Genomic DNA, 14820 nt, shown 5'->3' on the forward strand with positions numbered 1-14820 from the left:
TTCCTTGTTATGTTAAAAAAACTCATTTATTTTTTATAGTTTTTTTTGTTGAATTTGTTTTTGAATGCCTTCTCTATTCCTTAATTTTTATGGCATTTGTAGAGGTTTAGGGTTCATAATAGTTGTTCTAGTTGTTTAGTAAAAAGTATGGGCAATTTTGGATACGAATCATTTTTTTGTTGAGAAATATGAGAAAATTGGCGAACATTGGAACTTCTTATTTTTTTTTTGCAGTTTTTCGGTTTTTTTGTCTGTTTTTGAGACAAGTTTCATAGACCATTATGACTTGTCTATTGTTTTCCAAGCATCTGGATGCCCTATTGGCTGAAAAAAATTTTTCATTGGATTTATGTGCTTTTGTAATATTAAGAAATTTACTAACTTTTTCCAGTTTTTTTTTACTGCAAGTTGTTTTTATATAGCTTTTTTAAATAGTTTTTTTCATAGTTGGGCCTCAAGTATTTGTAAAGCATTCACTTATGTGGTTTCAGTAGGTACTAGTTGTTTGTTGAAGTAATTGTGGCACGGATAGTTATTTCGGGATCTCAAGTTATGACAAAATTTAATCAGATTTTTTATCATATGGTTTGGTTTTATGGTTTGGTTTCGAGAAAGTCATAAATTAGTAGAGGCAAGTTTTTTTCTGATGAGTAGTTGGATGGCGGTTAAATAAGTTTTCACTTCGAGTCGTTTCCGGAATTCTTCCGGCTATGTTTTTTTTTAAGATCTGTTCACACATTTTCATGATTTTTGAAGTCAAATTGGAGTAGTGATTTTGGTCACGCCGAAACAGGAAGTGGAGCGAAAAAGCGATCGGTTTTGCGGCGTGAAATTTTTTCGCTCTAAATTTAAAGTAGAGTGAGAAAACGGTGTTTGAACAAAAAGTCGCTTTCTCGCTAATGGTTTTTTGTTCACATGCGGCAATTTCACTTTGATTTTTACAGTTTTTTCGATTTTTTGGATCGGATTTTTTTCTAAATGGTTTTCCCAATCCATTCGTAGTCCGTTCTTGTTCTAGTTTTCTTGGTCTGGTTTTCATAGTCAATGAAAATTCTTTGAATTGTACGTCAGGACTTGTCCTGCTATGTTTTTTTACGCTTTTTTTTCGCTTTACCCATTTTGCCGCTTTTTCGACTTTTTGCTTTGTGAATTCTCTAGGCTAGTTTCACTCTTCTGTCTTTCGGCTCAAAGTCCTTTTAAACAGCAGCAGCTCAGCAAAGCATTTCAAAATGAAGAGAGTCAGTATAAGAAAATCAAAGTCAGAAATAGAAACGGGATAAACCCATAAAGCCCATTTTTAGATGCCCGATACTTGAAATTTGTTCTCATAAGTTTTAGTTACTATCTATAATGCTTATTGGTGTTGATACTAGACCCTGTAGCCTCTCACTGAAAGACAGGAGTATGTTCAATTACAAAGTGACATGAAAATAAATTGCCTTTAAAAATGTTTTTATACAGATAAATTTGGCGGAGCTATATTGAGGTGATATATTGCGGAGCTATATTGGGCGGAGCTATATTGCCGTGTCTCTGGTGTTCACGACTCGACGAGGAGTATGGATTTTCTTAAGGTTCTTTTTAACCGGAAGTACTATTTTTTCAGGCAGCGTTTTGAACTAAAAGCGAAAGAGTAAAATTGCCATGAAATAAATTTTCTGAGCGAGAGAAGTTTTTCTGAGTGAGAGAAGTTTTTTGATCATGCGCTTCGATCAGTGAATGACTTTTTGTCTTTGAAAAGTGTTGTTTGTGTCGCATATGTATAACCATTTTTAGCCGTTCTTTTTGTCCAATTGGCCCAACTTATTGCTTAGTTTTTTTTGTAGAAATAGTTTTTAATGAACCTCTGAAATGGATACCACAGTGTTTTTGAGTGTCTGATAATGCGTTTTAAGTTCTAAATGAGTACATATTTCCCAATTTCTTTATTCATTTTTCGGATTTTTTCAATTCGTTTCAATTTTGGATGTTAAAGCGGTTTTTTCTATAATCAGTGCATATGGCATTTAACTTTGATATTTGATGCATTGAGTGCATGTTTATAACGTGAAGTAATTTTATTTTATAGAATTGTACACATGCTTGCCAGATTTTGCCAGTATATTGTCCAATTTTTTGTGTTTTTTGTTTTTTGAATTTAAATACTAGAAAAAGTTTTTTTGTGCACCATCAGGGATCCTGGTAACTTTAACCGATAGTCGAATAATTTTGTGGTTTTTAGTTTTTGATATCCATCAAGACTTTTCTTATAAGTGCAAATTTTGTGACATTTTTTTGCAAAATGTTTTCTGCTTCCATTACTTGAATATGTTTCTACATTTTAATCCATACAGAAGGTTAGCTACATAATTTAGTGCTAAATGAGAAAATGTTATTGTTTTATTTGTTAATAGCCGCACAGCGATAGCTGGGGCTATTATTGGCCTTCTCTTGCTTTTTTACCTTGTCGTCATGATTTTTGTTAGGACCATATGACGTCACAACCACTTCAAATCTGCTTTTTGTTCATTCGTTCATGCAGTTTCAATTGAATTGCGTGCGTGACGTCATTTTTCACTCTTAGTCGAGCGAGTTTTTTTTTGTTCATTAGCGTGATTAAATGTTTGGTCACACTTGATTTACCTCACTCTCAAAAATGACTTCCTCACTTTGAAATTGACTTTTATTTACTTTAATTCAAAGAGATAAGGTCAAATGGGTGTGTGTCACTCTAAATGAAGGTTATTTGAGAGCAGCTAATGGAGGCAGCAATAACTTATACAGATCATTAATCAAAATATAACATATCAGCTTTCAATGAAAAGACTATTTTTTGGTGTGTCTTTCTGTTTTTTTTTGAGGCTGCAGTTCTACGAAGCTATTGCGGCTATTTTCTGTCAATCTGCCAGCTATGTTTTTTTTTCAATTTGATTTTCAACTTTCAAAAATCATGAACAAGTCATTGTTTTTATGTGTTTTTGTTTCTGTCCTTATTCTCCGCATTCTAGCATGTATCAATCTATCATTTTCTTGAGACCTTTAGTTCTTATCAGCGCTGATTTTGTCAGTTGTTAAAAAATGATTTTAGCCTGTTTCTTAGATTTTTTGTTCGCAATTGATTTCATTTGACAGTGAGGCACTGAGATTTTACTTGAAATGACGTTTAAAGATTTTGACCGATAATTACTTTCTATGAATGGTATCGGGGTCTTAATTTTTATTTTAAACGTTTTTTGCCGGTATTTCGCTTTTTTTGTCTTTTTGGTAATTAATTTTTAAATTGTTTTGCTGATTTTCAAGTCTTTTGCGATTTTTGGCCCATCGTATATTTTTAAAGACTTTATTGCAAATTGAATTAAAGCCTCATGACTGTAGGTTTTTGACTACAAAAGATTCTAGTTTTTTGCTACAAAGTTGTCTCTTTCTAAGGAATTTGACAAAAAGTTGAGAAATTTTTCTCAATTCTTTTCATTTTTTTTTCTTTTTCGAAATTAGAGATGTTTGTTAGCTCGTTAAAGCTGGGCTGATGTTTTTTTTGTTGAATAATTACTTATCCTTGCATGAAACAACCGTTTTCGTTTGTATGTTTACTTATACTACATGAAAAATAATTTGAATTTTTCTAAGTTTTTTGATTTGTTCATTTTGCCGAAATTGTATTTAATTGTTTGACTTTAGATTGTTTTTCCTTTGCAGTGATGCGTTCTGGATGTAGATATTTGAAAAAAAGCAGTTCTTTTGGTTGGATACGACTCCGAGTCGTTTCCGGAATTCTTTGTTTGGTCGTCTGACGCTCTTTTTCGTTTCACATTTGTTCACAAATTTGTTCGCTGAAAAAGTCAATTTTTATGAATGACTTCTTCCTCTCACTAACGGCTTTTGCGCGCGTGACATCATTTTTTTCTCTCTCTATAGCAAAAGTTCTTGCGTGATTAAATTTTGATCATAGGTGACTTACCTCACTCAATAAAATTACTTCTGCACTTTAAAACTTAATTTCAAATTAAATTAAGGTCAGGGAATCTCATATGTGTAATAAAGGTCCCTAATGAAAGGGCTTCTGCGCAATGAGTTTAAACAAGCTTTGTTAATTTAACACTGAATGTTTTCTTTACATAGCTTTTTGAGCGCGCGTTGATTCCTTTTTCAACTTATATCTGTATTTGTTCCTATCTCTATTATATGGCAACGCAATTCAATTCTTTCGCAGCGATTCCGGCAATCTGCCGTCTATGTTGCTTATTTTTACGAAAGAGCGTATTTTATGATGAATTTATTTTTCTACTGCTTTTTTTAAAGTCCCTCGGTTGGAACCAAGATCTTAAAACGCAACGCCGATTATCGACGAAATCGACAACTAATTAGTGCAAGAGTTAGACTCTTTAATGTTTTTGACAAGATCAACAATCTTTTTCGTAACTTCATGTTTTTCTATCGCAACACTGATGTAGTCAGTAAATTTTTCTGATTTATATATACAAATTGCTCTTTATATATAAACAAATTGCTCTTTGAGGCACCTTAAATTGGGCAGTACGAGTCTTATTGCTCACTTTTCATTTTAATGGCCCGAGAATGATATCATTTTGTACTTACATAATTGCTCGTAATCCAAATGATACTTTTATAAAGCTACGTTTTTCAATAGCTACGTACTATCAGCGGCAAGATTTTAACACGTTTTGATTGTTGCCACGTCAACATAACAACGGTCGATATTTTTTTTCATTTTTCCGGAACTAAGATGGAACCCCGTGTTCAACAAAAAGAGATAAATGAACCCCAAACCCGAAGTATGCCAACTAGATTTTTACAAATTGTACTTCAGTATTGAAATTTGGAATCATCTTTTTTTTCTGTGCGGTAGACCACCCCAAAATTGACTGTTGATGTCGATACTTAATAAATCCAGTTGCTAAACGCTGAATTTGGTTCATTTCTCGCTTTGTTCCTACGCCGAACTTAGTTCAAGTAATGAAATTGAAAAATTGCTACGCGCGTTGTTAAGTTGAATTGGCAACTATCAAATCTTGGTTCGATGTTGTTTCTGCTTGTTCGTATCTTTTGAAAATCAGTGAAACATGTTGGAAGCTCCATCTAGATTAAGTGCAAACATGTACGGATTGCATGCAGCAAGTATTGAAGGTGGGCAAACTAGTAATTTATATGTGGTTAAAGATATCATTTACTGATGGTCAAGCTCCAAGTATGGAGGGGGGGGGGGGGTTCCGTTGACTACTATTATCAGAACTGTTCTGTTTACAGGAATTCGAGATGAGCCCTGTTCAGTTCTGTAGGAAGCACTTTCTTCCTCCTCCAGTACTCGTGTCCAGTTGGTCAGAAATCAAACCAGATGTCTACAACACACTACTATCACTTGCTATTAACCCGTAAGTGCTGTTTAATTGCTCGCAAACAAAGTTTGTAGCAATTATATTTGTCCTGTGGTTTTATGCGATTTTTAGCTTGACCGATTTTTTTTGTCTGACCCATTTGACTTTTCGTCCTCAAAGACGGGATAAACAGGTTACTCCCGGAAGGCATTAAGTTCTCTTAGAGCCTTACGCCTTACCACTCTAAGAATGCGATCCACCAAAACTGTTAGTGCGGTTCTTATTCTTAGAAGTTTGACCCCCCTTAAGTCACCCTCTCTAACAGTCACCCGTCCCCCAACAACGAGGATGATCCGTGGTGCCATATGAAAAAAAGATTGAATTTTTGTTCATGCTTTATTAAAGGTCACTGTAATGCAAATTTTAGGATTTCTTAAATGGACATGATGCGAGTCTCCTTTTTTGAATCCTTCTTTAATAGAGTTACATGAATACTCGCTTTATCTATATTCAATTGATACTGTGGATTTGTTGCGCTTTGTCAAGCAAAGATTTGTTTGCTATTATATGCTGTTGTGCATTTTGTCGGAAAGGTCATCTGACATAGTTTTTGGTTTTGATAGAGCCTGTGATAACATGCGGAAAATTACTTTTTTTGAGCTTTTTAATAGCCGCCCTCGTCTTCTTAGCCGGCTATTATAGCGCTCCTATTTTTTTTACAATTCAAAGAATTTGAATTGTATTGGGGCGCTGTCTTTTTTTTACGACTCGAAGAGGAGTATTGGAGAAGTCCTTTTTTTCATCAGTTTTATTGGAGTGATTTTTGAAGCGGGAAATGAAACACGTGAAAAAATTTGGAGTGATTTCGTGGCTGAACAAAAATTAAGAGCGGAGCGAAAAGAGAATGGTTTTTGTTCATACCGCTGTTTTTGAAAGAGCGAGAAATTGATGTGTGAAAAAATTTTCTCTAAGCGAGCGAAAATTTTTTGTTCACGTGCGGCTTTTAAAAGCAGTTTTTTTTGCAACTTTGGTTATGAGGTTTGATTATGATATTGTATTAGTTTTCGGCTTGTTTTGATAGGAATTGAAGGTTTCAAGTAGTTAATTCTGAGTTTATTGCTCATTTGGAGGGTTTTGATCAGTTTTGCTGATTTTTGGACGAAATTTAATGATTTTTTGCCTGTTTTTTTTGTATTAATGCTTTAAGTGGGATTTGAATAGGAGCTTGTTACTTAAGGAATATTCGGCTACCAATTGACTAAAGTTATATCAGTGTAAATCATTCTTTTCTTCGGAAAATTGACAGAAAAATTTAGAAATTTTAAACCATTTTTTCTTTTTTTTTGCACTTTTTCTTTTTTCTTAGTCTTAGACAAGTTTCTTAGCCTATTATGACTTGCATATTGTTTTGCCAGCTTTCCATTGCCCTAAATTGAAAAGAAATTGAATCGGCTTCATGTTTCCTTGTACTATTAAAAAAATTCATTCTAGTTTTTTATTCAATTTGTTTTTGGATGCCGTTTCAATTCTTCCTTAAATTTTTTATGGCGTTTGTGGAGGTTCACGGTTCATAATAGTTGTTCTAGTTGTTTAATCAAAAGTATGGACAATGTTCTCCTTCGAGTCGTTTCCGGAATTCTTCCGGCTATGTTTTTTTTAAGATCTGTTCACACATTTTCATGATTTTTGAAGTCAAATTGGAGTAGTGATTTTGGTCACGCCGAAACAGGAAGTGGAGCGAAAAAGCGGGTGGTTTTGCGGCGTGAAATTTTTTCATTCTAAATTTAATGAGTGAGAAAACGGTGTTTGAACAAAAATTCTCTTTCGCGCTAGTGGATTTTTGTTCACATGCGGCAATTTCCCTTTGATTTTTACAGTTTTTTTTTGAATTTTCCGGATCGGATTTTTTTCGAAATGGTTTTCCCAATCCATTCATAGTCCGTTCTTGGTCTAGTTTTTTGTTTCGACATTTTGCGTGAAATCTTTTCGATTTCTCTAGGCTAGTTTCTCTTTTCTTTCATTCTGCTAAAAGTGAATTTGAACATCAGTTGCCCAGCAACGCAATTCAAAATGAACAGAGTCAGAGTAAAAAGTTGAAGTCAGAAATAGAAATGGGATAAACCCATAAAGCCCAATTTTACATGCTCGCTATTTGAAAGTCGTTCCTATAAGTCTTAGTTACAATCTTATGCTTATTGGTATTGATAGTAGCCCCTGTAGCCTCTCTCTAAGAAACAGAAGTATGTTCAACTACGAAATGCCATCAAAATAAATCAAATAAATTGTACAAAAATCTTTTTTTTCGATATCTATTCTTTCAATCCCAATCATGCTTATTGGAATCAACGGCGGCTATTTTCCGGCAATCTGCCGGGTATGTTCAAGTTTTATATTTTTTAGCTGTTTAATAGCCACACTGCGATAGCTGGGGCTATTATTGGACTTCTCTTTTTAAAAAAATCAAAGAATTTGAACTGTATTGAGGCACTGTCTTTTAAGATATGTTTAATTGCTCTCAAACAAAGTTTTTAAAATAGTTTTAGGTTTCCTCCTCTAGGGTTTGAAATAGGTTGCTGTCTAATTTCTAATTGTAATGGAATGTCTTGAAAGATTTGAACATCACGAATTTTGGCAATTTTTTGGACAAATTTTGCCATTTTTTTCAATTTTTTGAAATTTATAGTCATCATTCAGGATTTTGGAGCCTCAAGGGTCAGAAAAGCTCCATTAGGGTTTGATAATATGTTACTAGAAAATTTTCTTGGTCCTGGATTAATTTTCAACTTTAATATCAGAAGTTTTAGCAATTTTTATTTGTAAAACTTTTTTAAATTTTTTTGAATTTTTTCGCCATTTTTCTGGCCTCAGGTTTCTCTAGCCTCAACAGCCACGGAAATTCCTCTACAGTTTGATAATATGTTACTGTATTGATTATAGATGTAATGGAAGGTTTTTGAAGATTTCAATATCACGAATTTGAGCAATTTTTTAAAAATATTTTTCTTGATTTTGAATTTTTTCCGGCTCTAGGGGTCCTGGGACCTCCTCCAAGGTTTGATAATAATTTTTTGCATAGTTTCTAGTGTTTTTTGAATGGTGATCAATATTTTATATTACTCCAGTTTTAGTAATTTTTGGATAAAATTTGAAATGTTTTTTCGAATTTTCTGAAAATTTTTATCGTGTTCCAAGTGTATGGATTTTTAGGAGCCCGTGAGCTATTCCATGCTTGAAACAGGTTTGCTTGATAGTCTCTTGAGATAAAAAAATGGTTCTTAAGATATGAAAATCTTGAATTTTAGCAAGATTTTCTTAAAAATTTGCAATCGTTCCCAAAATTTTTATTTTTTGTTCTTTTCTGAGTTTAAAGACCATTACTGGGCAACAAAACTTTTTAAGTCTGGATTACTTGACAGAAATTTTGAGACGAAAATGGTTTTGAATTTTTTTATTGCGAAGCTGACAACTTTTTTTTTTAATTTTGCCTTTTTCAGTTTTTTTCTGTTTGATTTATTTACCAACAAGGCTAGAAAACTCGAATTTGCAGAAGCGAATCCCAGCATGGTAAATATTCCTATCTGTCAGTTTTGGTTTTTCCTTCTCTTTCTCGGTCACATCTTATCTCTCTGTTTTTCTCTCTCTCTCTCTCTTTGTTGATGCCGCACTTCGGCTGCTGTTTCGTGGCGTTATAACATCAGCTCTGATCCTCATTAACATTGAGTTATAGTAGAAATGCTTTAATATTACATGATTTAACAGGCACTTTTTAGGAAATCATTGTTAATTGCTCTCAAAAGCAAATTGTAGCAAATATATCCTGTTTCTCTGATGCAATTTTTCGCTCGGCCGATTTTTCGTCTGACCCATTTGACTTTCCTCATCAGAAACGGGATAAAGAGGTAACGCCCAGTTTTCCTTGAGTTTTCTTAACGCCGTTCAGCTCACTAGTATTCAAGTATGCGAATAACAGAAACTGTTTTGGAGACTTTTTACTTATGGTGTGAAGGGCGGTTCTTAGAAATTGATCTCACATCCCACCCACCGCCCCCACATCTGTGCCCCAATCCACGGTTGCACCCCAATTGCGGTGCACCCCCGCTGCGATCACCTTACGAGCCTTCAATCAATCTAAAGCTAGCATCACTTAACCGCGGCTAGCTTGTGACGAAGCCAACCGCTCGCGGGTCGTTTGAGAGCAATTCGCCTGACGTTAGTCGGTTATGTGCTCACATGTGATGGTCTTGGTCACGCTGAAACAGGAAGTGGAGCGAAAAAAGCGAGCTGTTTTGAGGCGTGGATCGTTTTTGCTCAAATTTAAAGTACAGTGAGAAAATGGTGTTTGAACAAAGGGTTGCTCTTTTGCTAGTGTTTTGTTCACATGCGGCATCTGGACAGTGATTTTTACTGTTTTTTGGTTTTTTCAATTTATAGATCTATTTTTTTTCCAAATGCTTTTTTATAATTCAATCATTCTCCATTCTAGTTCTACTTTTCGGTTAGTCAATGAAAATTCTTTGAATTGTATGCCAGGACTTGTCCTGCTATGTTTTTTTCAGATTTGTTCACACACATTTTCAAGATTTTTGAAGTCAAATTGCAGCAGTGATTTTTGGTCACGCCGAAACAGTAAGTGGAGCGAAAAAGCGAGTGGTTTTGTGGCGTGAAATCGTGTCACCCTAATTTTGAAGTAGAGTGAGCAAGCGATGTTTGAACAATTCGCTTTCTCGCTAGTGGTTTTTGTTCACATGCGGCAATTTCTCTTTAATTTTTACTGTTTTTTCGATTTTTTGATCAGATTTTATGCTAAATCGTTTTGTCAATGCATTCATAGTTCAGTCTAAGCCTAGTTTTTTGTTTGAACCAAATTTGCTTTTCTCGCTAGTGGTTTTGTTCACATGCGGCATTTTGATATTGATTTTGTTTTTTATCTGAATTTTTTGAAATGAATTTTCCAATTTAGTTCTAGGTCTAGTTTTTTGTTTAACCGATGAAAACTCTTTGAATTGTACTTCAGGTCTTTTCCTGCTATGTTTTTTTATTTCGTCAAGATTTTAACGACCAATATGGTTAAGCTTTTGGTTTCACGTGACTTACCTTACTCTCAAAATTGACTTCTTCAATTTGAAATTGACTTTTCTCTACTTTAATTCAAAGAGATAAAATCAACTGCACATGTGTTACTCTAAATGGAGGTTATTTGAGAGCAGCCACTAGAGGCGGCTATAACTTATACAAATTCTTTATCAAAATATAAGATCTCATCCTTTAATGAAAAGAGTATATTTTTTGGTCTGTCTTTACTGTTTTGGGACTGCAGATCTGCGAGGCTATTACGGCTTTTTCTAGCAATCTGCTATTTTTTTCTAAATGTCTGCAATGGCTCTTCGAGCTCGTTCGTGGTATCTTTTTGAGTTTTTCTACACGTTTTTGGCGTTGATTCTAATTGCTCTCAAACAAAATTTGTATCGTTATATTAGTCCTATTTTTGCGATTTTTCGCTTGACTGATTCTGATGTGAAGAGTGATTCTTAGTGTTTGACCAGCTTTTAACCCCCTTCTCCCCACCACATTGTTCCTTCCATAACCACTCACACTCGCCCCTACACGCGCTCACCACAAGTCACCCCCCCCCCCCCCCCCTCCCCCCTCCTCCATGCTCACCACACCCCCGTCAATCAAGTTGGAGCTAGCCTCCCTAAGCTGCAGCTAGCTACTGACAAAATCAACCGCTCACCAGTCGTTTGAGAGCAATTCCTCCTACCTTTAGTTGGTTATTTTAATCTGCTTTAAGTTTATCAACTTTTTTGTTTCACGCAAGTCTCTCATTACATATGTGACTTCTGATTGAGTTCACTCACTGTGTCAACCGATTCGAATTGAAAATTTTTTCACAAAGATTTTGAAAACAATACTAATAGGGCAAAAAATGCGAAATGAAAAATAAATAGGCTAAACCGATAAAGCCGAGCACAGTCATTAAGTCGAAAAGCATTTGGTTATTAGACTTCATTGGAACTCTGAAAAATAGCCCGGTCATTTGTATCTCGGATTAATAGCCGCCATCGGCCTCTCAACGGCTATTATATAGGCGCTCTCCTTTTAATTCGCTTTACCTTTTGATCGTTTTTTTCGTTTTTTATAAGTCAAGATTTTCACGTTTTGACTTCTGACTTACCTCACTCACTGTTTGAACTGATTGGATTTTTAAATTGTCTCGCCTTGAATAACGCAATTTAGTAAACATCGTAACGTCAAAGGAGCAAAATCAATTCAAGCATTCAATTACACAATGTGGTGAATACTGTCAAAATCAAAAGATCAAATTCAAAAGAGACCTGATAAACCGATAAAGTCCGGTCATTAAGTCTTGAGAATTAAGTTATCAAAGTTCATTAGAGTGTTTGCTAACTGACCTTGGTATTAAGCTTATTAGTTTTCAGTTTAGAAATTGAATTAAGTATGGCTTAGAATCCAACCGAAACTGCGCGCCAAATTAGAACACTTTTTGACACTGAAAAAAAAAACAGAAAGATTCTGTCAATTTATCTCTTCTTTTTACTTTTTCTGTTTCAATCTCGAATAAATTTTTTCACGTATTGAGCTACGCAACGTAGTGAATACGGTCAAAGTCAAAAGAGCAAAGTCAAACGATCAAAAGAAACAGGATAAACAAAAGAAACAGGACACATTTCAGTGTTAAAAAGTGTTCTAATTTGGCGTACAGTTTCAGTTGGATTCTAAAAAGCGAGGTCATTAAGTCATAGTGGATTAGGTTTTCGAAGTTCTCTAAAGCGATTACTAGCAGGGGGTAATATTATGCTTAATAGCGTTTAGTTTTGAAGCTGAATTGAGTGTAATTTTAGAATCTAACCGAATATGCAAAATTTGCGAACCAAATAAAATAATTGACACTTTGAATCTTATTTTATCTCTTATTGTTTTCGTTTTCTGGTTCAATCCAAATGTGCGTCAAGCGGGTCAACGGCGGTTATTTTCCAGCAATTTGCTGGCTAAGTTTTTCCGTTTCGTTTTCGAGCCTACTGAAGGATGAGCGTCAAAATTAAATCTTTGTAAAAAAAGATCTGGTAAGTGCAATTTTTAGAAGTTTTTCGCCGACCATTTAGCTGCTCTAATAATTTCGATAGTTTAATTGTCACGTGATTTCAATCGAAACGTCAACCAGACTATTTATTCTAAATTAGTATTGTTTCGTTTTAGTCACAAGCGAAGGAAATACCACTATTACTATTACTCTTTCATGGACAACTTCTGGGCCAAAACAGCCTTAGCCTCAGGTCTCGTGGCTTTAACCGCTCTAGTCATCTACAGAAAGTGCATCAAGTGACGAACAATACACATTTTACACCAAAGTCCCCAAGTGAACAACCGTCAATGCCGCTGCTTCCCTAGAATTGTCCCCTGAACCAATTGAGGAATATTGAAAATGAATTAAAACTTTAGACCAAGACTTGATTATTGGATCTAACTGCTCGTTTCTTGTTTCATCATGGTGTAATTAACTTTTACTGAAATAAGGAATGACTAGTTGCACTTAAATGCCATTTGGTACTTAATTCAATTGTTCTGAATTCTTTTTTACTGTCAAGTCAGAAAAAATGGAAAATGGTTTTGAGTCCAGTATTTACCGGGTTTTGCGGTCTGGCTTTTCAAATCATTATGGAACTGAACAGCGTAAACCAGCTTGTATTTGATGCTAGAAAAGAAGCCAAATATCTCAACGTTTAACGGTATTGCTCTATTTAAGTATGCGCTGCCGAAATAATGGCTGTTTCCTTCTCAGCTTAATATTTTTTAGCATATGTACAACCATATGCGTTTTGGCATTTTAAATGGATTATAAAAACTTTGTAGCACTATATCATACAGTCTGGCACTATTCCTAACAAGATAGAAATGTGAAAAGGTCAATTACATATGATCATTTTCTAACCTGGAGAAAAGGATGAAAGAAAAAACAAACACGAGATGGTATTTGTCTTTTTTTATCTCACCGCTTGACTTCTTTTGTAATTGATTTTGATTGCGTAATTTTGCTACCACTAATTTGAAAGTTGTTTCGAAAATATGGACCCAACACTGCGTGAACATTGAAAAAACTGAACCAACTTTTGGGAAAAAGCTATTTTCAATTTAATATACGAAAGGAAATCTCATGACAAGACAATTATTGTGAGCAGTTCCCACAAGAGTACGGTTGACATTTTGAATTAGAATTAAAATGAAGTTTGGCGGTAATTAGCACTACCCACTTTTTAAAGGCCGATTCACACTTTTTATTTTTGCAAATCATTAAATGTTTCCTAACTAAGGAATGAATTTTGAGCATGATACCTGCAAAAAATTGAAAAATCAGCACCACATAGTTTTACACGTTTTTGGGGCCTTTGGTTGACTGATGCCAATTAGAGCGGACAGTTCGTTCGGACTTGGATTGGAAAAGTCTTTTGTTTCCTTTTATTGAACTTATTAAATCGAGTTCTAAAAACATCAAAACGAGCTAGCTAGGAGGCCAAAGAACGTGTCACACTTAAACTGGATTTTTGAGCATAGTTTCTATATCATGTTTTGTGATTGACCAAAACAATGAAGCCCGATTTTTTCTATTAATGAATGAAATGAAATTAACGCAAGTAGCTGGAGTTTAGTACAATTAATATTTAGACTTAGTCAATGTGTTTTTGTAGAAGACGAAGTTTACAATTGTGACAATCTATTCAAAAGCATTAATCCCAGTACCCTAGGCCATTGTGCACTCATCAAATACCCTTGTCTCATTGTTTTAATCCACTGAAAAGAGCAGTAAAAAATAGACGTGCGTTCGAAGTTTCCTATAATTAAACACGTGTTCTGTCGGATCTTCTCGTAAATGTCTAACAAAATTAAGTGTCGCCTGGTTATAAAGCAGCCTAGGTTCACTTTTTTGGACGCTAGTATAAAAAAGCACTAAAACATAAGCGAATCTAACTTATGCTTCCTTTTCGTAACGTACACTGACTCTCACGCGATTATTTGTTTTTAGAAAACGATAACGAGTTTTTGTGTTTTGCCCGAAATAATTTTCCCATTTTATTGTCTTATGACTAAATCCCATTAGTTGCATGTCTTATTGATTGATAATAAGAGATTAATTGCCTCTAAATAATCGGTTCATTGAAAAGCTATTGTTTTCTATGTTTTTAGTGTTGTTTATTTTTAGAAAAAAAATGATGGATGTTTGAGTTTTGCCTGTTTCTTTTACCTTTGTGGTAATGTCTCTTAGTAGCAGCACTAACAAGTACCAGTGAACTATTGCGTTATAAGGTAATCATAATGTTGTCCTTAGTGTTCAGCCATTGGTTGCTCGGGTTGACTTCGTTGCCATTCATTTTTGAAAAGTTTCAATTGTCTTTTGACTCTTGAATTCATTGGTTCAATATTTGTCCGTTCATCGCGTTATGTAAATAATAAAAAAAAGGTTTTTTCCGAAGTTTCCAGGTAAGCGTTGTTT

At 34.5% G+C, this 14820-nt stretch overlaps 1 protein-coding gene across 1 annotated transcript in view; it reads left to right on the forward strand.

Annotated features, from left to right (window-relative positions):
* LOC142354282 (mitochondrial Rho GTPase 2-like) overlaps window positions 1-12906 on the forward strand; it is a 161642-nt gene extending 148736 nt beyond the window's left edge. The window contains exons 14-15 of the mRNA XM_075406548.1: window positions 5245-5369; window positions 12531-12906. Coding sequence (XP_075262663.1) covers window positions 5245-5369; window positions 12531-12657 — 252 coding nt within the window. The 3' untranslated portion in view covers window positions 12658-12906. The remainder of the gene's footprint in view (window positions 1-5244; window positions 5370-12530) is intronic.
* Window positions 12907-14820: the final 1914 nt, after the last annotated feature.

The sequence above is a fragment of the Convolutriloba macropyga genome, chromosome 15 (assembly GCF_964194025.1).
Source record: "Convolutriloba macropyga chromosome 15, txConMacr16.3, whole genome shotgun sequence".
NCBI lineage: Eukaryota > Metazoa > Xenacoelomorpha > Acoela > Convolutidae > Convolutriloba > Convolutriloba macropyga.